The sequence below is a fragment of the Fundulus heteroclitus genome, unplaced genomic scaffold, assembly GCF_011125445.2.
Source record: "Fundulus heteroclitus isolate FHET01 unplaced genomic scaffold, MU-UCD_Fhet_4.1 scaffold_442, whole genome shotgun sequence".
Taxonomy (NCBI): domain Eukaryota; kingdom Metazoa; phylum Chordata; class Actinopteri; order Cyprinodontiformes; family Fundulidae; genus Fundulus; species Fundulus heteroclitus.
Window position 1 is genome coordinate 1 of NW_023396860.1, and position 22,432 is coordinate 22,432.

At 40.6% G+C, this 22,432-nt stretch overlaps 1 protein-coding gene across 1 annotated transcript in view; it reads left to right on the forward strand.

The window, feature by feature from the left end:
• Positions 1–4,127: 4,127 nt before the first annotated feature.
• Positions 4,128–22,432, forward strand: part of LOC105931644 (dolichyl-diphosphooligosaccharide--protein glycosyltransferase subunit STT3B) — a gene marked incomplete at its 5' end in the record, with an annotated part of 39,067 nt that continues 20,762 nt past the window's right edge. Inside the window, 5 exon segments of the mRNA XM_036131608.1 lie at positions 4,128–4,227; positions 8,501–8,599; positions 11,245–11,391; positions 16,560–16,608; positions 18,188–18,342. Of these exon segments, the coding sequence (XP_035987501.1) occupies positions 4,128–4,227; positions 8,501–8,599; positions 11,245–11,391; positions 16,560–16,608; positions 18,188–18,342 (550 nt within the window).

Here is a 22,432-nt window from a genome sequence, read left to right on the forward strand (position 1 = left end):
GCGTAAACATTGCAACAGTGGAGCAAGAGTTAGGAAGTTCATCCTGGAACCGGTGGCGATGATGTATGGTGTGAATGGGTGGCTAGTACCTTTACTAGCCACCCAGAGACTTTAAAATACTTCTGTTAGTCTATAAATCCCCGAATGGCTTAGCACCTAAATACATCACAGACTTGTTATCAATGTATCAACCATTCAGAGCACTAAGGTCTTCTAACTCCAGCCTACTCTGCATACCTAGAACCAGAACTAAACAAGGACAAGCAGCATTTAGTTCCTACGCTCCACTTGTCTGGAACAAACTTCCAGAAAACTGTAAAAAAGTGCTGAAAGCCTTAGTTATTTTAAATCAAGATTAAAAACACATTTGTTTAGGACTGCCTTCGACTGCTCTAGTTAAACTGTTCTACTGAAACAGCATTAGTTCAACTTTTTTAGTCCAACTGTTTATTGATGTTCTATTTTGTTTCTACATTTTATCCCTACTTGCTTATATTCTGTTTTATTTTCCTGTATTTTAATCATGTAAAGCACTTTGCATTATCTCTGTACTGAATTGTGCTATATAAATAAATTTGCCTTGCTTTGCCTTTACTGGTTCTGTAACGGAGCTGGTTTTGCGTTCCGTAGCCAAAGTTACTGAGGCCCTTTTCGCATGACAATGATCAACATGTTTACGTGATAACATTGTAATTACAATATCCATTTACACGGCACAATGGAAATTTGAAAACAGTGTAATTCCCACGCCTCGCCACTAGTGCGGCTATGGTCTTTGAGGCGATGCATGCAACCATCTCATAAAGTAGTGCTGGTACCGGCAGAGGGTATTTGGGTGGGTGTAGGGATTGATGACCGTGCGATGCGGTGGGGTAGGGTGGTAGATCAGCTTTACTCTGCTAACGCTAACAGCGATTGAAGCTACAGATGCCCACCAAGCTGTGAAAAAGTTAGGCCTTGTTCGGATCCATTCAGCTTCTTAAAGTCAAATCAAGATTTTATTTATTAAGGGACATAATCTCCAAATGACCTTATGTGCAAAAGTAAACCCAATAATTAAATGATTTTCAATAACTGCCATTTAGTCTTTTTCGTAGCTGTAGAGGGTTTCTCCATGTTGATTTTTCGTGTTGTCAAACAAAAATCTAATTAAGTGATTTCTTCATTCTCCCAAGTGTGCAGTAATTGGTCCGCTGTCTCAAAATAACATGTTTAATTGCAGTAACTTCAGGATTTCACAAGGCAGGAGGTTACTTTTTCCACATAGGGCCAAGTTGCTTTTTTTTTTTTATCTCGTTAATAAGCAATTATTTTAAAGCTGCTTTCTGTGGTTACTCAGTTAATGTTCATCTGATAATAAAAAAGTTCATTTGCTCAGCGCAGTCTCTATTTAAAAAAAAAAAAAAAAAAAGCAACAGATGTCTCAGGTTTAGCTTACCATCATAAAGTTCTTTGAATTAACGGAAGTTCAAGGGCAGATTTTTCCATCTTTCCTCTGCATGACCTTCCCTCCTCTGCCTTGTTTAAATGCGGCGCTCCCACTTTCACTGTCATCTATAGTCAAGAGGAGTATTGGCTGAGTCGCTCAGGCAGCTGTAAATTTGCGTTTATGTTTGGCGCGACATACAGAAGAAATTCAGATTGCTCCCCCTGACTCCCTCTCAATCTTGCTGCGCAAGATTCGGTTTGCCCGACTCCACAGTTCATTAAAAAATTAACGCTGCAAGATGTCGCTGGTAGCCCCTCGCTGTGTCTCCAGCGCTTCAGTCGCTTCCCAGATAGTCTCGATGAGCCCTTCCTGTGTCAACACCGAAAATGAGTGTTAAATTGGAGTCATCTTTGTTGTTCGTTCAAGTTGTGGTTCACAGGCTCCTAATTGGCTGTCAGCGTTTCAGACAACAGATGCGAGTGACTGCCGAAGGATAATTGCATCAGCAAGAAGCTTATTTAGATTAGTTTTTAATTTTCTGCCTTTAATATTGCGCGGAAATCCCCGGCTTTCTCTAATAAAACTTGCTTGTTTCTCCTGTGATTATAAAAGCCTAATAAATGCTTGTTTTATCATCCTTTGCCGGTGCAAAGGGCCTACAACAAGCTGTTAAAGAAGAGAAAAGGATCAAATAATTAGCTTTTATGGAATTGCCTTGCCAGGTTTTGCTTTTTAGTACGTTCTGCCTGTTATTATCTCTTCTTTTATTCTTCTGTATTTACAGCTCAGTCTCCCATCCTTTCATTTGCCCTTAGATCTCCACACGTACAGATGATTAAAAAGATACTTAGCAGACGTCAGTTACAGCTTTTCTCTTCTTTTTAGTGGAACGTATTAAGTTTGTTAGTGCATCTGATATTTTACATCTGCCATGTAAAGTGTTGTCGCTTAGCTCTCACTAATTCTATTTCCGTCGGAGTTTAGAGCCGCGGCGTTTGGGTCTAATAAAGATGGAGCTTCAGCGTCTTCTGTGGGAGTTTTTATGCGAGAGTTGGTATTTGGAAGCGTTCTCTTGGCCTCTGAAGATTTAACCATTTTCTTTGTGGAAAAAGCAATTTTCTGCCTTTAAGAAATGTAACTGATTATCTCAATATTTTCAGTTTGCAACCGAGCTGTGATTTCGAGCCCTGGGCCCATTTCAGATGAAAATGCTTGTAGACTGAAAAAAAATAATAGTTTTGATGCAATTAATGGATGGAGAATATCTTTTTTTTTTTTTTGTAAAACAGTTAGAGCTGCAGACCGAGCTGATCAAGCTAAACTTGGCCAGTTTTCATCTTTTGCCAAATGATTTGCGAGTGTCTAGTTCTTTGTTGTCCAGGCTGGACATTATTTCCAGTCAGATCTGGCTGTCGGAGCAAAGTTCAGTTTTTAAATCATTCAGTTTGAGTAAAAAGAAATCCACTTGAAAGGGGGCAAATCAGGTTGAGATGGTAAGATTTAATAAATGTTGAGAAAGCTCTAGTCGTTTGTCTTTTTTTTTCCTCCTTTATTGTCCATTTCCATTTTTCAGACTAAAGGCTTAGATGTGGATTTCTTTGAGTGTCCAAAGCCACGAGGATCTGCTGCCAACATGGACGAAGTGCTTTCAGTTAGTTTTTGAGGTCAGCAGCTACAGGAGATTTATCTTATGGAATTACCATTTTCCATTTTCTGGTCCAATCAGTTTAAACAATTAGGCATGCCCCAATTTTGTGGTTAGTTTCTGATCTCTAGTTCTTGTAAAGCTTTGACCAGTTCCTGCAGGCATCTAGTTGATGTAGACTCTAACTTTTATATTGAGATTTCCAAAATGCTCATAAAAAAGAGAACAATTAAAAGCTCAAAAGATAAAAAAAAAAAATTAACAGTAAGGCTGACAGTTCTCATAGCATAAATTATCTCTTCTTTACATGGCATAGAACATTTTCCTTTTAAATGGTTTCCTTCATCTCTACTTCCTCTTCTTTTTATTTTAAATCCATTACTGAGGCTGAAAACCGCAGTCTTCATCACTCGGTAACGTCATCCACACCAAAGAGTGTTCACTGATCTAAAGAATTCATTTTTTGAGCGTCCAACCCGCTAGTCACAGTTCAGGGCCGGTTTCTGTCCACAGCCCCGCTTTAAAGTAAATGCGCTGGTTTGTCAACTCCTTTCCAAAGAGGCCTGAGTTTGATTAACTTTTTTTTAAATCAGGAATTTAACTCTACTTGTTTTTTTTTTGTTATTGCAGTTGTTAGTGACAGCTTGGCAATTTGTGGATGACTCCAAACTCCATATTTTCTCCTCGCCTTACTGCCTCTTAAATGATCATCTATATCGCATTTTCTGAAGCAATTTTTCTCATTGCACATATTTTACATAAATGTCAAGAAACCTCGGCTGATTACAGAATGTTACAGCATTTACATCCTGCGATACACGGGCGAGAAGCAGTCGGCGGGCCGTAAACCGCTTTTTATGTTCTTTTAGTTCTAATGATACAATGTTTCTAAGACTGTATATCCATCCGGATCAAACTTTGTCTTGTTAGCGATGCTCATTTGTCTTGCGTTAAGAAAACGCAACAGAGCGACTAATTATCTCAGCTATGACATTTCTGCTATTTGCTTACTGACATTTAAATGTTTTTTTTTTTTTTTTTTGTATCTTCTAGGTGTCGGCATGGGGCGGTTATGTTTTCATCATCAACCTGATCCCTCTGCATGTGTTTGTCCTCCTGTTGATGCAGCGCTACAGCAGAAGAGTCTACATCGGTAAGGCGCGCACAAATCACGAGCAATTAAACTAAAAACATATCTGTGTCTGTTTGACCTGGTATCTAGAATGCCCACAGACGGCATATCAAAACAGAGACACTGTGTTCAGAGCTTCTCCCTGTGGAACAGAAATGTGTGCAGTAAACAGGAGATTCACAGGCGTTTCCAAACACAGCTGCCCCCCCCCAGCAGTTGACCCTGCATCGGGTCTGGGTGCCCAGTCACGTCTGTACTCATTACTGACGACCGCTGGCGCTCAATCATCGACGATGCAGACATCCACACACCCACACGCCTCTTTACAGTAAAAGCAAACCACCTGCTACCTGATCCCCTCTACTTTTTTTTTTTTACACAAATATCACCTCATCCCAGTTCCACTTAGTGCCTTCCAAAAGCTTTTGTACCCTTTGAACTTTTTCAAATGTTGTCACTTTTCGACCGGAAAGTTTTATGTATTTGAGGGTGGGAGGTGTTAACCTGACTCATGCCAGACGTATGTCGCTCCGCCTAGCTCCACTCACATATATCTGGGACATCGCCCATTGAAAGTGATTTCTCCAACCAATTTTATGGTCTGACCAATCAGGACGCAGGGCTGGCGTTTCATAGATGTGACGTAGTGGAGACGCGACCATGACGTGAGACTGTTTTGATAGCAATGGTGGCTTATCGAGGAAGCAAGCGTTAACATTGATGCTGCTATTTCTTCCGTGTTGTCCAATCTACCTGATATTGTTTCATTAAAAGAACATCAGAGAACGGCTCTGAAGGCTCTTGTTGGTTGAAACGATGTTTTCACCCTTCTCCGACCGGATTTGGCAAGTTTTGTTTTCCGGGGCGCGTCCGCTGCAGACGCGGACGCGCCCCGGAGCGGTTAGCGGTTAGCGTGAACCATGTTAGGAGGCCTTTAGTCCTCGACACGGTCGGCCCGGGATCGACTCCGACCCGCGCCTGTCTTCTTCCTGTCAGCTCACTGTCAATAAAACGCGTGCCACTAGAGCCGCAACCACATAAAAAGTTTTTTCGCTCTCATCAGCGTCACGGGTTAGCTTCGGTGTGAGTGGTTGAAATAGCACGTCGATAAAGATGACAGACAAGTGGCTTATCCAATCATATGCAAGGATTTTTGATAAGGCCCAGCCTTCAATAAAGGCAATTCCTATGGCGGTGTCCCAGATGTATGTGAGTGGAGCTAGGCGGAGCGAGAAGCGTCTGGCTTGAGTCAGGTTAGGGAGGTGTGTGATAGACCAACTAGGGCTGGACGATAATTTATTAACGATATATATTGATCGATAGACGTATGGTCCAATATAAAAAACAGGGGTCAATAAAAAGTTCAATAAAAGAACAGTACATTCTAGCCTATCATGTAGGTTAATACTACAGTCATTGCATCCTCCCAACCAATCACAAACCCAGGAAAGCTCCATCAGCCTTTAGAGAGTTCAGAGAGCATGTGTTCTTTTTTTAACACTTATAGTTTTCGTAAAACTTTGGTTGAATAAAGGGTTTTGTTTGAATACATTTATTTAAAAATAGGTCATCAAGCAACAGCATAAAATGGCCAGGGCTGCACTTAAAATGTGTATTTTGAATTTTTTTGATAGTTATTGATATCGATCAATATGATTTCTATTTTATCAATATGCTTTTTTTCTATATTGTCCAGCCCTAAGACCAACACAAAGCAGCGCATAATTAAGTGAAAGGAAAAAAAAATTAACAAAAATCTAAAAGATATAGAGAAGTTTAACAGATGTTTAAGTTTGGAAACAATGTTTCAAACTCAAAACATCTCATCTGCTAATGGGAAGAGTAGAACAGTGCTGCAAACAGACCAAGACAAGGCCCTCCACTGAAGTCGACAGGCTGGGCTAGGAGAGTTTTAATCAGAGAAGCAGCCAAGAAGCTCATGGTAGCTCTGGAGGAGCTGCAAAGTCCCTCATCTCAGGTGGGGGAAATCTGTCAGCAGATATCATTCTCTCTCCACGAACCTGGCCTTTATGGAAGAAGAGCAGGATGAGAGTAGTTGTTAGAAGAAAGCCAACGGTTGTCCTCTTTTAGCTTTGCTACAAGCCGTGCAGAGCATGTGGAAACATGGGCGTTACGGCGTGGCGGGGTACGTGTGGGACATGTCGCCCGCGCTTCCCGCATTGGGGCCCTCTGTCCCCCGCGATTTCTTTAAGCCGCGCGATGGTTTAAGCTGTTATTAACATGTGGCAACAGGATATTCCAAGCAGTCTTTGAATGCACCATGAGCGTACAAATGCTAACGCCTGCATCCCCTGGATCATTGACAGGACGTGTGCTGCCGAGCAGCGCTGCACGGTGTGGGTCAGAATCACGTTGAACAAAACCAGCCAGAACCGGCTAAAGGCAAAAAACTGCAGTTTATTCCAAACAGACTGTGGAAGTTGATGCTGTAGCATGCAGACGTCAGCTAAATTATGAATAGTTAGAACATGCCACTATATCATATTAAGCTAGTTAATAAGAATGCTAATGTTACGTATGTTGCGTCTCTTGCAAGGTAGTTCATGCAAGGAAGAAACATTTCTGTTCAGGACTGGGGCTCAAGAGAGCAGAGTCTGGGATCTGATCACTTACCCTGTAGATGTTTAAGGGTCGTTGTCTCAACTCGCAGCTAAAACTTTAGATTTTGGTAACCTGCAGTTTAAAGAACTAAAGTCGCTCCCCCGGTGCCATACTGTGGCTGTTGGAGGTTATGTGGTTATTTAGCCACTAAGGAGATGGACGGGAGGACGATGTGTCACTCTTTAGACCTCTGAAGGTGACTGTTACACCCCAGTGTGGAAAGGAGCTGCTTTTATCAGCGGAGACTAACATTTAACATTTGCCCGCCATGTGAGTGTGGAAAAAGGCGAACACTGCACATCAACCTTGGTGCGCATCTCCAGCAGTCATTGGGTGAGAGGCGGCAAAGAAGAGCGAGCCAAATGTTTAGTCTCCAGACGTTCAACGCTGGGACAGACGGACCCAGAAAGACTTGCAGCTGTAATTTGCAGTTAAAGATGGACGGGCATTGTGTTGCATTTAGGGTGGCTAAAACAAAAGCTAGCTACACTGTTCTGGATTGTTTGGGAAAAAAAAAAAAGTTTGAAAACTTTGTCCTTTTGCCATTTTAGGCTCTTATCACATAAAATCCCAGTAAAATACATAAAAGTCTGTCTTTTTTTGCAAGGCACTGTATCACTCAGCAGCTCTGAAAACTCAGCCTCCCTCCTCCGATCTCTCCACATGGAAGCTGGCGGCTTACAGTAGGCATGAGCTCACAGCAGGCCCCCCTTTTCATGGTCAAGATAAACGAGACGATGTCAAGCATCATCCATGCATGGACTATTAGTTGTACTCACAAAGCATAGTGTTTGAGAGATTTGAAGTACATTATGGTCTATTTGCAGTGAGAGGTCTTTGGCATACCTTTACTCTATCTCCAAACAGTTCTTCAGAGGTGAAATGATGTTTGATGAGGTGGAAAATTTCCCATTTCCGTTTTTTTTTTCTTTCTCCCCCTCTCAAAATGTGCTGCCTGAGTATTATTCAGAAACCTTGTACCCCATTTGGTGGTAAATGAGCAACAGAGATGAATTTGAAGGCATATTTTTATGATAGAAATGACATTAGGTTCCAGATCTTTACCTTTTTCTTTTGCCTCGTATCACAGCCCCGTTTTTCAGAACCAGGTGTCTCTCCGTCTCAAATAAGGATCCCACACAAAAGAATCTCCTGCTTTAATTAAACGCCTTGCAGGTTATGTTCCTGGCAATTCGACTTTTATTCTGACTTGAATCAATAGCAGATGTGTGAAAAATAGATTGCCGGGGGAAGGCACAGCTACTTCAAAAATGAGCCTCACTCTTCAGGAAGAGTATGAAATCTTAATTAAGCTGGTGTGTCTGCGAATCGGTTCCCCCCTCGAAGCCACAAAAAGGTGGGAGTCTCATCGCTCCTGCCTGCCCCCCCTCCTCCCGCCACACTGTGCCAAGCCAGCTCCCATTTTCTCTGCAAATGACATTAGATTAGCTATTTTGTATTTACTCCCTATGAGGTACGGCAGTGGAGATCAATAGACTTTAAACACCTCTATTCAGGTTGATTTTTGCCCCTTAGTGGGAGCAAAGCTGGAGTGCAGTAATGGCTTTTTTTTATTTTTTTATGCTGTAATTTATTTTCATTGTTGGATGTCTTATCTGGTGTCCCCTCTGTTTCTCCTTTCCTCCCTCTGCTTTATTTTGTCTTCTCTCAGCGTACAGCACCTTTTACATAGTGGGGCTCATATTGTCCATGCAAGTCCCTTTTGTCGGCTTCCAGCCAATCAGGACCAGCGAGCACATGGCTGCTGCAGGTAAGGCCCGCCCTCTTTTCACAGGGCTCTGTTTTTATACAACGCTGGGTAAAAATGCGTCAGATGAATCAGTCTTTGAGATTTGTGTCCTAATCACACGCTGACAAATGTGGGGAAATGCAGCCTTTAATTTGAGTTATTTCATACAGAGCGGGAACATGTGGCATATTAATAAATAATTGTTTTTGCAGCAAAATAGATGGACTTTGTGATGAAGAATTAAGGTCCCTGCAAAAACCGCTAAAAGATCAAATGTCAAATCAGCCCTTCTTCCATCACTGCAAAAACGGAACTCAGAGTAAGTAAAATCCTCTTAAAATGAGTGTATTTTTCATTAATTTTAGCTGGTAAATCAGACTATTTGCCAATGGAATAAGTCTTTTGCTCTTGAAAATAATAATAATTCATCTTCATCATCTTATTTTAAGTGCAGGATGTCTAATTATCTTTTAAGGGTAGACATTCTCATTTCACTGGCAAATAGTCTGATTTAGCTGCTCAAATCAAGGAAAAATATACAAATTTTAAGAAAATTGCACTTACTTTTAGTTCCCCTTTTGCAGTGATGCGCAATCTCAGATCCCAAAAATGTTGAAAACCTGTAGAGAGAGCGGAAGAAAGGACCCCGGACTCTGAGCGGTCAAGAGAGATTGTGCAAAAAGCAAAGGCTGAACATCGCTCTGCATCTCGAGGGTGGAGGAAAAACTATGTCTTATTGCCACAGGGGGTTATTGAAAATACGTGTGCCAATATATATCTTTTAAATAGTTAAATGAGCTCAAATAAAAGACTCTTTCTGAATATCTCTAGGTGAGACGATTCTACTGCCATAAACGATTTTTTTATATGAAAGACCTTTTAGTCATCTTTACCAGGAATGCCAACTATTTACTGTGGGGAGGGCAAACAAATATCAATTTCACACAGTCTGATGGTAAAGTGAACATATTTTAGGAAAAAGTTATCACACAGCAAAAACAGAACTAAAAATAAGTAATATTTTCTCAAAATTAGTGATTTGTTCTTGATTTGAGCAGATAAATAAGATGATCTGCCAATGGAATGAGTATTTCTACCCCTAAAATAAGATAATTAGATATAATGCACTTGAAATACGTTGATGGAGACGAGTTCTTCCTATTTTAAGTGCAAAAATCTTATCTTATTTACCTGCTCAAATAAAATACAAATACACTCATTTCAAGAAAAAACTACTTATTTTTAGTTCTGTTTTTGCAGTGCAGTGTCATGGAATTAAAGCCGTACATTACAATCCACTTTTTTTCTGGGCCTTCATTGGTCAGAACCCCTCACTAGACACGCACAGCTACATATGCACACTTCAGTTCATCCCGGGGGACTTTATTGTCATCTGTAGATGCATGCTGGTATTATTTTTACCAGCCGGCTGACGCGTGATCTTCCGGATGTGTCGGGTAGAAACCCCTCCTCTGCTGCCAGCCTTAATCACTCTCTGTGGGAGGAAACGGATCTAAGGTACACTTCCAGAGAAGAAAGAAGGAGGCACCTTTCCATGACACCCGTGTGGGTGCAGCCGGCGCTGCGCTCTCCAGTTTCGCTGGAGGAAAGTTTATTAAAGCCTGCCGAGCTTCAACTCTCAAGTGGACCCATCTGCTGCCTGGGAAACAGAGATGAATACATTGGCAGGCGCGCCATTCTTCCCTTCATGTTTGCTGTTTTGGCACCTTTCTTAAAAAAAAAAACTTTTTTGGAGAAATTCCTTAACTGTGGAGCAGGTGCGTGTTCAAGTGTCCCCGTTTCATCCCTCGCTGCCATAAGAAGGGCATTTAAGAAAAAAGAAGCATCTAAAAAACGTACCCCCTGGTTTTGGCTCCCCTCTCTCTCTCTCTCTGGGAGCAAACGTGTTTCAGTATCATCAAGGTAGCAGCTGCTGAGAACATCTGGCGGCGGCATTCACGGAGCTCAGTGGGAGCTGCGAGGAGCCACGGACCCGTCAGGCCCCGACGCGACGTCGGCCCCTCAGGCGGGAGAAGAAGAGCGGCACGGGCTGACAAGCGTGTTAGCAGCACGCCGGCTCTTCAGGAGACAGGCAGGAAGTTGAGCGTGGAAATGGGCGAGAAGCCGCTTCTGCCGGTGGCTGCGTAACCGAGGACCGGAGGGGGGGCGGGATTTCACGCAAGGTTTAAGAAAGGGTGGTAGGTGATGCAAACTGGAGAAACCAGGTCGCTGCTTCCTTTCCGGGTTTTTTTTTTTTTTTTTTCTTATATGGAATGGTCCAGACAAGCAAAAGAGGTGCTGGAGAAAACGGCCCAAAGAAAGTCTGAGTAAAGGAAGGAAGAAACGCAGCGTTGCTGAGGGGGGAGGGGGGGGGGTCTGCACAGAAAGATAAGGCGAGCATGGAGACGGGCTTATTTGCACAGATATGTCTCATGCATTTCAAATGTGTTGTCCTGAGGTATTAGTCTTCAGCATCTGCCTGAACAGCCAAGGGGGAGCGCGTGGACTTCTTCATAGAGAACTCCGCTGAAGTGACAAAGCCACTTTGTACCCAGCAGGAGGCGGCATCAATCAGAGCCTCCTCAAACATTCAGCACCGAGTTTCCTTTGGATGTTTGCTCAGCCTTTTATGTCTGCCTCTGCCTTTTTCTTTTTTTTTTTCTCAGGTGTGTTTGCGCTCCTCCAAGCCTACGCCTTCCTACAGTACCTGAAGGACAGACTCACCCGACAGGAGTTTCAGACGCTCTTCTTCCTCGGGATCTCTCTAGCCGCCTGTGTCGTCTTCCTCACAGTCATCTATCTCACGTACACAGGTCTGTATCGGCACCTAGACGAGGCGGCCGGCGGAGATGTTTCATTTCAAACTAAAATCTAAAATGCATTATTTTGTTGGTTAATTATCTTCAATCTTTTGGTAAACCAGAAAAAAAATAGGTTATGAATTGGTATTGTTTAAATTTATTACTGAAAGAGAAAGGCTGTTTCTACTACGCCTTTAATATAATAATGGAGGCGGTCGCTTTAAAATGACTTGTTTGACATCTGACTTTAATCCGGTTCAACTAAGACATTAAAGACTTGGACATGATTGATAGGGATTAAAACGGGGAGAAGTGACGTTTATTTTGGCAGCCTACATGTCTAACCCCATTCAGGAGTTTTTATTTTAGTGTTTTATTTGTTGTTCATCACTAACCTTCAGCTGCTCATGGACGGCGCTTGTGCTGCTTTGACTAAAACCTCAGTGTAGAAACTCCTTCAGCGGAGCAGAGTCAGCATTATTGGCCAAATTTGTGAACACAAACAAGCAATTTGACTTCAGTTCCACTTTGCTCTCAACATGCATATATTTATATATGAATTGGATACCATTTAAATAAAACAAATAAATAAAACAATTTAGAACTCTTATTGTTGAAAAACTCCTAGATTTTAAGCGTTTTTGACCTTTGAAAACTTTTCTAAGTAAGCTCCCGTGGCAGCAATCGCACCGTGTCTCTGCCAGAGTTGTTTTCCATCCACCCATGTGAGCATCCGTCAATATCTCCATCCATCCGTCCATCCTTCAGTCTGTTTGCTCCTCCATCTGTTCATCCATCCAGCTTTGCCTCCATTATTTCACTGTACTCTCCTCCTTTTGTCCATCCATCTACAGTGCTGTGAAAAAGCGCTCCTTATTGCTTTTTTTTCCTCACACTTAAAAGGTTTGTGATCATCAAACGGATTTTCATTTGGGATAAAGATAACCTGTGCAAATCTAAAAAGACAGTTTTCAAATCCTGATTTCATTCATTAGGGGGGACTATCCAAACTAACCTGGCTCTGTGGGGGGGAAAGTAATTGCCCCCCTCGTTAAATGATAAATTAACTGTGATTAAACTACTTTTTTTTTTTTTTAAATCAAGCTGGATTTCACAAGCCAAAGCCAGGCCTGATTAGAATCTGACCAGCAGATATAATTTAAATAAAACCTCCCTGATGGCTGAAACGTCTCAAAAGGCAGCACATCGTCTTAGAAAATATAAAAAATGGTACGAAAATACATCTTTATCTTAATATTTTAATGAAATTATCTTTATCCAATATCAAAATTAGTTTGATTTGAAACAGTGTGACAAACGAGCAAAAGGCAAAAGAAGTCTGTTAGAGGGCAAAACTTTTTCCACGTCATTGTGTGGTTTTTATGTATCAGTTCATCTGATGGTCCATCCATCAATGCGCTCGATCTGTTTTTACGTCTGGGTGCCCATCCATCTATTCTTCCTGCAGTCTCCAGTTATTACAGGTTTAAAGTCGGCCCACAACACTGAACGTTTGTGTTCCTCCAGTAAAAACCGCCTGCCTGGAGGAATATTAAACTTGCTGGGAGCCCTGGCCTTTACTCTGCAGTATCTCTCAGCCTTTTTACAATGACATTATTAAAAATGATTTGTTGCTGTTTTTTTTTTTTTAAGAATTGCAGATCTGATATCCGCCTATTATTTCCTTTAAAGTGATGCTAAGGAGGTTTTTACAGACTAATAGCTTGACCTATTCATCATACATGCAGGACATTATAGCTTGTTATTAAAAGGAAGAACATTTTGACAACTGTGTGGAGGAAATTGTTTGGTGGACGGTTATTTATTTTATTTTATTTTTCTTTCTGGACAGAGATCAGTTTTTATGTTCTTTGATTGTGATCCAGACCTGGGATTTAAGCCATTTCAGATCTTCGTTTTCCTTGGTTTTGGCCAAACATTGCCATGCGCTCATCCACCAGCCATCCCTCTCATGGTCTGACCTGCAGGCCTTCCCAGTGGGCTGCTAATCAGCATTCTGTGGCTCTGGAAATTAAACTTGGAAGACAGAATGATAAACAACTATAAACAGAAATGGATGTTGGAGCTATTTTTTTCCCAGCCTTTGAATTACGGTTTTGCCCGTCGGTGACCTAAGCTTGTGTGTTGTTGCATGTGCAGCCAGCTGCCTGAACTTTGGACATGTTGATGTTTTTCCCTAAAGATCTCATCCCTCTGCGATCATTATGCAGGACCTGATATTCCTCTTGGCAGGTTATTGATATTAAAGTTTATATTTGCCTGACCTAAATCCAGAAATCCTTCCCTCGTCTTTTCCTTGCACAGCAGTGCTTTGCCTCACTGCACTCACTGAAGCGAGGGGGGGGGGGGGGGGATGATATTCCTGTAGGTAAAAGTAAACTTTGTTTGCAAAGTTTTAGCTGTAACATTTGAAATTCAACGTTCTACAGCTCAGGATAATACATACAGCTTGTTCCGGGACTTTTCCAAGTGCAGACAGATGGTTGAGCATTACGTTTCCACCAGGACGGAGCGGTGACTCGCATGGATGCAGACGTTCTGTCACTCGGACGCTGGCGTCGTCTGCTAAAACGCTGCCGTCTGTCTGCCGTCAGAGTTTAGCGGGAGGACTCGCTGACTGTTGGCTGCTGCGTGCCGCCAGCTTTTCACTGAGGCACTACCTACTCACTCCTGTCTGTCAAACTTTCATTTCAGAGTCTGCAAGAAGACAGACGCAGCTCCTCCCCCCCCCCCCCCCCCCCATCCTTTCAGTATCTTTACCACTCAGCCCAGTATTGATTGGTGAAATCGGTACCGTTCCATGAATCACCTCCTACTGTGTCTCCATTTTTATTCCTGCTTGCATTTCCTCGTCTGTTTTTCTTGCCTGGTTTGGTTTACAGCTCCGTCGTATCTTATTCAGACATCCCTCCATCTTATTTAAAACACCTGAACGACTACAGGACGGAGTACGACTAAATGTTGGTGGAACCGTTTCAGGAAGCGTTGGGTGTGCGTAACGTTTTTTAATTTGTTTTGGCCTCCATAAGCCCGCAGGAAACCGAGCTGAAATGTATTCTAGATCAAAGCCTAGCTAAGAGAAGACATTTGTAAATACCCTGTGCGGTCTAATTTGCAACTTAAATGCTTTCACTTATAGTTAAAAACAAGTCAATTCCACTAATTAAATAGCATCAATAAAGTATATTTCAGGCATGGACACATTCATCGAGCCGTTCTCGCTTCTTCTTAGTAGCTCTGACATTTTTCTGTACATGTTTTCTATTCTACTTTGTTTTAAAGTTAATTTTATTGCAGCTCTACTAATTTTTTTATACAAAATGATGCTGTCGTGTTTGTTTTTTGCACCTGTCCTGAGTCCATTGCAGTGAAATGGGATTCAGACAGTATTTCATGATGCAAATCTGCATGGCAGAAGATCAATACAAGTTATCTGCTGAGCGTTTTCTTGTATTTAAGCTGCAATTACTGTATTGCACTTTTTAAACACTGGTTACTTATATTCAGTATTGATGAATTTTTATTTTTCTTATTTTGAAAACAACTGAATTCCAATAATAGGTCACAAAATGAGCAGTATTCCTTTAAACTTTGCTTTGTTGTTTATTTTCATAGTTGTGAGATAACTATTGTCTACAATCATTTCAACATGCAGTTTTATGATTATTTTTTTTTCATTCATCCACATTTAAGATGTCGCTTAAAAGGAAAGCAGGGTGAACTCTAGAACAGGCGGTTAAAACTAAAAATACACACAACCAGAGATAAATCGGACTACACAGCTGTTTCACAGCCAGAACATCTGCAGCAAATAACTAATCAGCTCATTTGATATAAGAAAACCTGACGTTGGAGGCAACCAGCTATTAAGAGTTTGATAAGTCAAATCTCCTCCTAATTATGTAGTTGGAGCAGTTTTTAGCCATAAGAAGCCATGTTCCTTAAAACAGCCGAGTTTACTCTGAAAGATCCAAACTGGACAGTCCTGTTTTATCAGTATTGGCGAAAACCGGGATCCATGTTTTCTTTGTTTCACTACAATGGTTGATATTCTCTCGGCTCAATGAAAGCATCACAAGGCAAAGCAGAACTCATTAATCAGAAGTGGCTGGTACAGCTCATTAAAACCATAATCCAGTGTTGGGTTTGTGACGTTACCAGGAAAATGGCGCGCCGTCTCCACTGCTGACCTATCAATGTATGTTGGTTGCTATTAAAAAAAACAACAACCTTTAACCACATTGTTACTCCAAATTATTATAAGCTTTAAATTTCCATCCCACTTTTATTTCCACATGTGAACATGTCCTCGTACACATTATTTTTTTCATTGTAACTGGACCTTTTTAAATCAAAGTTTCAATGTTTTTTTGTTGGTGTCGCAGGTCACGTCGGTATTATTGTTGATGAGAAAGCAGGCGCTGCAGAGCACTAATGCTGAATATATCCACCTCCCTCCGTATATCTAAGGAAAAGCTAAAGAAATGAGGCGAATGTGTTAATGACAAATGGTGTGAAATGAGGAATGTTATAAATAAGAAACTGTCATAACTAGAAGGGGGCTAATGGTCTACATAGGATGACGTGTTTCACGCTCATTTTGGCTTTACCCACATTAATGTATTGAAAAAGGTGTGGAGCCACCATGATGTCTCTCTCGAGGTGTTATCCTCACACTGAAACACATTTTGCTCTATTTCTCTGCTTTAAATCAAATGAGACCCTGGTTTTATTGTCGAGTTTGCTGTGAAAATGCTTTTAATAAGATAACGGAACACAAAGTTCTTTTTTTTTTTTTTTATTATTAATGGTTATTGCTGATATGCTGCTGCTGTTACTCCTCTCTTATTCATCTCTTATCGTGAATAGACATGCCATGTCTGCTATTGTTTTCTAGTATTTCTACTGGCCTGGATGTCAAATATTTTCTTTTATTGACGTAAAGCTGCACAGATTTTATAATTTATGTATTTCGTTGCTAAAAAAGTTGCAAAAAAAAAAATTTCACGGCGTTTTTGGAACCTTCTTTTGCTCCATTTCACACTAATATAGTTCAGTAAGCTTTCTGCACAGCAACAAACAATGCTTGCATGCCGAGTGTTAAATAAAAAGCATTAAAACTACAGCATTACCTTATTGATCGTCTTCTCTGCCTGCAGGTTACATCGCTCCATGGAGCGGTCGCTTCTACTCGCTCTGGGACACCGGGTAAGCTCTGCTGACCTTCACGCTCCCTCTGTCGATGCAACACTTGTTCAGTCCACTGCATGTGTGCGTTTGTTTTCTGGGACGGCGGTAAAGCCGTCCCAGGAGGGCGAACGCTGCTGATCCAGGCCGTGTTGAACAGTGAACGAGACACGCCGTGTTCTCCAGATGCTCTGCAAAGTGTGGGATTTTACAGCACAAACCAATCAATCCCCTAAACTCTGTCTTGCTGATATAAGCAGAATTGGGATTTTTTTTGTTCGGATTTTATTTTTTAACTCCCAAAAAAGAAATCTTATACCCTTATGTTCCAATTTTCCAAGCTGCAAAGCCATATTAATTAAATTATAAGAAATATATATATAAATATAAATGTTATGAAGCAGCTTTTTATATCATTTGAGTAATTTTAGCCCCCGTATTCTTCACCAAATTGTTGCATTTAAGCCACATCAGAGGTTTTCTGAGCATAAATGGGCTGTTTCAGGTCCCACCATAACATCTCAATTAGATTTAAGTTTGGGCTTTGACTAGGCCTCTCGAAGACTATTATGTTTTAGCCATTGAAAGGAGCGTTACCTGGTGTGGGTCATTATCCAGCTGATGGCCGGACGTTCTCCTGATAGAAAGCAGAGTTTATGATTCCACCAATTACAAGTCAGCCAGGTGCTAAATCCCCCTGGACCATCACACGACTACCCCCACGTTTGACTGTAGCTATGAGGTCCTTTTTTCTAAGGCTTGCACCACATATAATGTGACGCATGTCTGCCAGAGAGCTCCACTCGTCTCATCAGTGGACCGGATATTTTCCCTACAATTCCTGAGGATCATCAAGGTGTTTATTTTTAACTATTTTTTTTTTTTAGCAGAGGTGAAACGGGGCTTTTGAGTAGTTTTTAGTTTTGGTTGAGTTTTGCCCAGCCTCTTTCTCTTTTTGTTGAACACAGAGCTTAACTTAAGTGATGCCTGGCCTTCTTTAGTGTGGGTTTGTGTCTGGGTTATTTTCTGACCTTCTGAATGAGTCGGAAATGCACTCTTCAATTAAATTACACAGGCTGAGACTCCTGGTAATGTTCACCATTCAGTGTTTCATGTTTTTTCTCCGTTTGTGGATAATGGGTCACTCTGGATTGCTGCAGTCTCAAAGCCGTAGAAATGGCTTCTAGACTAATAGATGGCAGTGACTTTACTTCTCATCTACTCTTAGCTTTCCTTAGATTGAGCCATCATGCGTTGCCTTTTTAGATCTCTTTGCCTACTTTATGTCAATTAGGTTATAAATTATTTCTCTAGGCTCCAGACTTATTTGATAATCATTAAAATGTGACAAAAAAGGTGAAAACAGAAGAGATTTCTTTTTTTTTTTCATCACTGCACATACATACACTATTTTCTGAATGTTTATTTCGACTAAACAAATCAAAGTACAAATCATTTAATCTGATTAGGATGTAGTGGTGCAAAAATGATTCCTAGTTTGACCCTTTATCAGGAAATTGTTTATTTCTTTCCTGTATTTGGGGAGAGTACATAAATGATAACCTGCCTGTGTTTTCCTCCCATCATCTCGTCTCCATAGTTACGCCAAGATCCACATCCCCATCATCGCGTCGGTGTCGGAGCACCAGCCGACCACGTGGGTGTCCTTCTTCTTTGATCTCCACATCCTGGTCTGCACCTTCCCAGCAGGCCTTTGGTTTTGCATCAAGAACATCAATGATGAACGCGTGTTTGGTGCGAAGCTTTTTATTTTAAAATATTTACATCATAAAACCATAATTTGACCTGTGCCAGTGAGCTGCAACTTGCACTGTCCTTTGTTTTTATTTTTTACTCCAGCTCTACTTTTTGTGAATTTTCTTTATTTTTTGGGAACAATTGCATAGATTTCCAGTAATTTAAGCACAATCTGAGACCTTCCTGGAGGACAAAGGATGAAGCCTGATGCTTTTAATGCTTTAAAGTTATAATGATTTTCAGACATTTGAATTTTTCACTCTTTTACATTACAAAAGCTAATTAGTCCTTAACCAGTGGTGAAGTCGAGTGTCGTTTTGATGGCCTACTACTACTTAAACTTTTAATATTGTCTCTATTAACGCACACATGTATTTCCTTGGAAGCTCTGTCTGTTTTGTCCGTGAAGAAAGTTTCACATTCAAAGAAAATGGCAGACAGCGTAGAGAATGCTCGCTCATAAGTTAATAATGCTTGAGCTCAAAGCTGCTGCTCGGCTTGTTTTCAACCTGTCAAGCAGACAATAAGTCAGTGTGTATCACTGTGGTGTCGATAACAAAGAGATGAAGCCTGTTCGCCTGCGAGCAGCAATGTCTCCTCTAGAGAACAACTCTCTGTAGTGTAAAGCTTTGAGTTTGGACCAAACGTAGGACAGTTAAAACGTTAAATCGGTTTAAATACAATAGCCAGGTTGATATCATTCAGTGTTGCAGTGTTCTTTTAGATTCTATTGGAAGGTTTTTTATAAGAGAAAACCTCTATATAAATTTTTTGAGCTGCTTGTATATGGACAAAATAAACCAACAACAAAATAGTCGATCTGCTGATTATTAGGTGTCTCTAAACGTCTCTGGAAACATTCAGAGGAAATGTGGAAGGACATAAAGTTGTTTATAGAGGGCATTTAGCAGCTTAAAGACAAAACTCGCTGCAGCTTTGTCTTTACTCCCGTCTGATCCGTAGCAGCTGGGTGTCGTCTCTTCAGAAGCTCGTCCCGCCTCGCTCTTGCAGCGCTGTAGTTTATCTAGAAACCTGACATACCTTCCCAACCTTCAATTCAATTCAATTAAATTTTATTTATATAGCGCCAAATCATGAAACATGTCATCTCAAGGCACTTTACAAAGTCAAGTTCAATCATATTATACAGATTGGGTCAGATTATACAGATTGGTCAAAAATGTCCTATATAAGGAAACCAGTTGATTGCATCAAAGTCCCGACAAGCAGCATTCACTCCTGGGGAACCGTAGAGCCACAGGAAGAGTCATCTGCATTGTACATGGCTTTGCTGCAATCCCTCATACTGAGCAAGCATGAAGCGACAGTGGGAAGAAAAACCACCCATTAACGGGAAGGAAAAACCTCCGGCAGAACCGGGCTCAGTATGAACGGTCATCTGCCTCGACCGACTGGGGTTACAGAAGACAGAACAGAGACACAACAAGAGAAACAAAAAAGCACAGAAGCACACATTGATCTAGTAATCTGTTCTACATTAGATGGTAGTAGCGGGTGAGCCGTCTTCTCTGGATGATGTCACAGTTAACAGAACGCCAGACCAGGTGTACCTACTATGAAGAAAAAGAGAGAGAGCAAAAAGTTAAAAGCTGAAATGACGACAGTCATTTCAATGTAATACAATACAAAACTGGAGAACAGTAGACTGAAGAACAGTAGAAATCAGTAGAGTGAGAAAATTAGACCCTGATGTCCTCCAGCAGCCTAGGCCTATCACAGCACAACTATAGAGATAGCTCAGGGTATGAGCCACTCTAACTATAAGCTTTGTCAAAAAGGAAAGTTTTAACATTAGTCTTAAAAATAGATAGGGTGTCTGCCTCACGGACCAAAACTGGGAGTTGGTTCCACAGGAGAGGAGCCTGATAGCTAAAGGATCTGCCTCCCATTCTACTTTTAGAGACTCTAGGAACCACCAGCAGACCTGCAGTCTGAGAGCGAAGTGCTCTGTTAGGAACATACGGGGTAATCAGAGCTCTGATATATGATGGAGCTTGATTATTAAGGGCTTTATACGTTAGAAGGAGAATTTTAAATTCTATTCTTGATTTAACAGGAAGCCAATGAAGGGAAGCTAAAATTGGAGACATATGATCCCTCTTGTTGATTTTCATCAGAACTCTTGCCGCAGCATTTTGAATCAGCTGAAGACTTCGAACTGCATTTTGTGGACTTCCTGATAGTAAAGAATTACAATAGTCCAGCCTTGAAGTAACAAATGCATGGACTAGTTTTTCAGCATCACTCCTGGACAGAATGTTTCTAATTTTGGCGATATTCCGGAGGTGAAAAAAGGAAACTCTGGAAACCTGTTTAATATGGGATTTAAATGACATGTCTTGGTCGAAAACAACACCAAGATTTTTAACTTTATTACCAGAGGCCAAGTTAATGCCATCCAGATTAAGGGATTGATTAAGAACTTTATTTTTTTGAAGACTCTGGCCCAACGATTACAACTTCTGTCTTGTCAGAATTTAAATGCAGGAAATTTAAAGTCATCCAGCTTTTGATGTCATCAAGACATGACTGCAGTCGAAGTAACTGATTGGATTCATCAGGATTTATGGATAAATATAGCTGAGTGTCATCAGCATAACAGTGGAAATTAATCCCATGCTGTCTGATAATATTGCCAATCGGAAGCATATATATAGTAAATAGAATTGGTCCAAGAACTGAACCCTGTGGTACTCCACAAGTGACCCTAGAGTTTGAGGAAGATTTATTATTAACATGAACAAACTGGAATCTGTCCGACAGATGAGATTTAAACTAGCCTAATGCTTTTCCCTTAATCCCTACAGTATGCTCAAGTCTTTGTAGGAGAATATTGTGATCAACTGTATCAAATGCAGCACTGAGATCTAACAGGACAAGTATAGACACAAGTCCATTATCTGAGGCCATGAGAATATCATTGGTGACCTTCACCAGAGCTGTTTCAGTGCTATGATGAGCTCTGAAGCCTGACTGAAACTCCTCAAGTAGGTCATTACTTTGTAAATGTTCACATAGTTGATTAGCAACTACTTTCTCAAGAATTTTAGATAAGAAAAGAAGATTAGATATAGGTCTGTAATTTACTAACTCATCTTGATCAAGAGATGGTTTCTTAAGTAAAGGTTTAATAACAGCTACTTTAAAAGCCTGTGGTACATATCCATTTACCAAGGATAGATTAATCATGTCTAAAATAGGACCACTGATCAGAGGGAATACCTCCTTAAACAACTTGGTTGGGATTGGGTCTAACATACAGGTAGAAGGTTTAGATGAAGCTAAAATTTTAGATAGCTCAGAAAGCTCTTCTGCTTTTAAACAGTTCAGACACTGCGCAGGTTCTAAGGATTCCTCCAATGCTGCCTCACTTACTGAGGATGAGGTAATCATGTTTGGGAGGATGCCAATTATTTTATTTTTAATGGAATCAATTTTATTTATGAAGAATCCCATAAAATCATTACTGCTAAGAGCTAAAGTTTTAAGTTCAGTTTTTCTAAACCTAACTTGAAGTATTCCCGTTCTTAAGATCACTTCAGCCTTTGATAACTTCAAAAAACATTTCTAACGCGACTTATTTAATCATGAATCAGGCAAATTTATGTGCCTTTATTTAACCAGGAAGTGCCATGGAGACGTAAATATCTTTTACAAAGGAAACCTGGCCAAGGTAGCAGCCACAAAAATAACAATATAAAACAGATATATAATCATAAACAGTACAATAAAAATGGAATTAAACATCTGGATATTAATTTAGTTAACATAAAAAATGGTGACATTCCCCCTTCACTGCGTCCTTTTGATTTTCCTGATGCAGGTAATTGTGAGGAAACTTGACATTTAAATTTTTTTTTTCTTTTTTAATATTTTTTTTTAATAAAAGTCAGGCTTATTTCTTTGCTTTGCATCTTAATTGATACCAAAAAAAAATTTTCCTCCATGTTTTCTACATATTTATATAGGGTGTGTAAAATATATTGATTTATGTCGTGAATTGTATATTCAGAAAATTGCAGACTTTGTTGAAAAGGAAGAGGTCCCGGAATTATTTTGACCAAAA